Here is a 3,071-nt window from a genome sequence, read left to right as displayed (position 1 = left end):
CTTAAACCAGTTTGTGTGTAATGTCTGTCCCTAGCCTAAATAATTTCCTCTTTAACTCAGCCAAGTGTTTTGAACATTCAGTTACAAGAATGAGGTTTTCTTCATCATCAACAAAATCAGAAGAGATTGAAACTCAAAATGTAAGTGTAACATTTTGCTTTCCGTTTCTACAGATTATTGGTAAAACACACATAACACATCAATGTATAGGATATGAATTATTAAAAAAATGTCCTATACTCCTGAATTTCTTCCTTGAACGCAACTAAGCTGAAAGATGCAATTTTGATGTGAACATGAGTCCCAATTCACAAACCCCAAAACCAGATGTGGGTATCCAAGAGCAGACTTTGGGGAAAAGTTTTTTGGGGAAACAAAATTTCTGAATTAAAACTTTCTAGGAAGCCCCTATTTTATAAAATATGGGTGCAGACAAGCCAAGTCTATTCAAATCACAGCACCCATGAAACATCTGAAAGAAAGATTTACACGAGTGATACAAAAATGTCATGCTGCTCTGTCTGTGCTGAGTTTTCATTGAATTTGTGCTGCACTGCAGGTGAGTTAATTAGCTCTTCCGACTGACAGTGCCAATTAATCTATTCCCATGCTAATTAGTTAATCTTAAGCACTTTGTGAATGAGCTATATTGCTTCCAATTCAGGAGGCAGAACAATGCTATGTTTGAGGTCACTGCTGCCTCCAAGGTCCCAAAGATTTCCTCACTGAGAGTTAAGGGCATTCAGCACCTCATACAATGTTGACCAGTATCTTAAAGAACCTGTTAATTAATATTTGTCCTAGCATAAAAGCATATCACTCAATATATTGCATTAGTTTTTCAACATCTCACTTACAAAGACTGAAGTTGTTGAAGACTCTCAAACTGATCTTCATAGAGGTGAGAAAGTGGATTGAAAGACAAATTACTAAAAGACAAAGAAATTATTTCTCATTACAAATTAAGGAAAAATGAGGTTAAATTACAATAGTTTAAAATGGATATGTGACTTACAGTTTTTGTAAATATTTCAGGTCTTTAAAGATATAATGTGGTAATTCAGTAATTATGTTCTTAGACAGATCCCTGAGAGAGAAAAAAAAGACCAAAACCACTTAGAATTATCACCAGTGTTCTGGCAGGTGTGTTGCCAGCAGGTAAAGGGACGTGATTATTCTGCTCTATTCAGCAATGGTGAGGTCATATCTGGAGTACTGTGTTCAGTTTTGGGACACCCACTACAGAAAGGATATGGACAAACTGGAGAGAGTCTAGTGGAGGGCAACAAAAATGTTGAAGGGGCTGGAGAACATGACTTATGAGAAAGACTGAGGGAACTAGGTTTATTTAGTCTAGAGAAGAGGAGACAGAGGGGATTTAATAGTACCCTTCAACTACCTGAAGGGAGGTTCAAAAGAGAATGGAGCTAAACTGTTCTCAGTAGTGCCAGATGACAAGGAGCAACAGTCTCAAGTTGCAGCAAGGAAAGTTTAGGTTAGATATTAGGAATAATTTTCTCACTTGGATGGTAGTAAAACACTGGAACAGGTTACCCAAAGAAGCTGTGGAATTTCCATCGTTGGAGGTTTTTAAGACCCAACTAGACAAAGCCTTGGCTGGGATGATCTAGTTGGGGCTGCTCTTGATTTGAGCGCAGGGTTGGATTAGATGACCTCCTGAGGTCCCTTCCAACCCTAATTTTCTATGCTCCTCCATTTCAGCAGATAGTAGTTCATTCAGTGGCACATTTTATATTGAAGAAACAGATTTTATGCATTTTTTAGATTAACAGGATCCTTTCTATCTTGTCACTGAATTCATGATAATGCTTATATTTTAGAATGTAAGTGTTTATATTTAAAAATACAAGCATTTATATTTTACATTAAACTTCCACATTTTTCACTTTAAAAATGATCTGTTTTCATCCAGTACATACAATCTTTTTTTTCCCCACAACTTCACCTCTTCTTAGGAACACTGACTTAATTAAATGCATTCCCTGAAGTTTTGTGATAACTAAGCACAAATCACTCGTCTGTTGCATTAACCAGCAACTTTTACCCTTTACACTAATTTTAAAAAGCATTAGGAAGATCCATGCAATTTAACATTATGAACACCAAAACTGAAAAATATATCAAGCCAAATAACTTAATACAGAATCATATTACTGAATATTCTGCTCATCTCCCAGAAGTTTTCAGTTGTCTGGTACTCCAGCTCCCCTAACAGTTAAAAAATATATCTATTCCTTTCTCCTTAGCTGCTAATGACAGTCAGATACACTTACTACTCATTCCCTCTTCTAATCACTAATGATTTTATTATTTGCCCTTCCTTTTTTAGGTTTTTGCACTCTCCAATCATTTGTATACTTCTCCTGGAACCTGTAGCACTAACTAACGTAACAATTGAGCCCCTTTTTAGTATTCAAGACAGTGCTAGGAGTGCAGTTGGTTCTTCCACTGCATTGGTGTTCACAAAGAATGTGCTGCTTCTTAATGTACTTCTCAGTTATGTACATTCACAGTTTATTAAAATGTAACAGGGCATACTACAACTCAGAAAAGAGATTTTAAAAACTTACAGTTCTCCCAAATGTTTTAAGGAAGAAAATGTCTTTTCAGGCACAAAATGAACTTGATTTCCACGAAGACACCTGTGACAATAAAAGGATATGAATGTGACAGTTAAATGTGCAGTTGCTTCTAGTATTATAATTTTTCTACTTTTATTGGAACTTGTATAGAATGGAGGGTAATTTTAACATGATATTACATATTACATTTTCATATTCTTCTCAAAAGAAATCTTGTTGGGCTAAATTCTGAGAGATTTAGGATGTGTCTACATGGGGTGCTTTACTGCACATTAGAGTAATCTGAATCACAGTAAAGCATTACCATCTACACATGTGCAGGATTTACTCAGCAGTAAATTATGCTAATGCAGTTTGCTACTACCAAGAAATACAGGTATTAGATTAACCACACATTTGCTATTTTGCAGTAGTGCACGTGTAGATGCTGACCGGAAGCAATTTGCTCCCAGAAAGCCTGGGCAGCAG

The 3,071-nt window shown here is 36.0% G+C and overlaps 1 protein-coding gene across 6 annotated transcripts in view; it reads right to left on the bottom strand.

The window, feature by feature from the left end:
• The window catches only part of RXFP2 (relaxin/insulin like family peptide receptor 2), an 89,813-nt gene that overhangs the window by 30,154 nt on the left and 56,588 nt on the right, over positions 1-3,071 (bottom strand). For 5 of the 6 annotated variants that reach the window (XM_019525502.1, XM_019525503.1, XM_019525505.1 and 2 more), the window contains 3 exons: positions 2,592-2,663; positions 1,016-1,087; positions 858-929 (listed from right to left, as the gene is read on the bottom strand). In XM_019525502.1, coding sequence (XP_019381047.1) covers positions 858-929; positions 1,016-1,087; positions 2,592-2,663 — 216 coding nt within the window. The remainder of the gene's footprint in view (positions 1-857; positions 930-1,015; positions 1,088-2,591; positions 2,664-3,071) is intronic. The other variant, XM_019525504.1, reaches the window with a different exon arrangement.

Source organism: Gavialis gangeticus, unplaced genomic scaffold (genome assembly GCF_001723915.1).
Source record: "Gavialis gangeticus isolate Ggan-Ray unplaced genomic scaffold, GavGan_comp1, whole genome shotgun sequence".
In the NCBI taxonomy this organism is placed as follows: Eukaryota; Metazoa; Chordata; order Crocodylia; family Gavialidae; genus Gavialis; species Gavialis gangeticus.
This window is presented reverse-complemented; position numbering and strand designations above follow the sequence as displayed.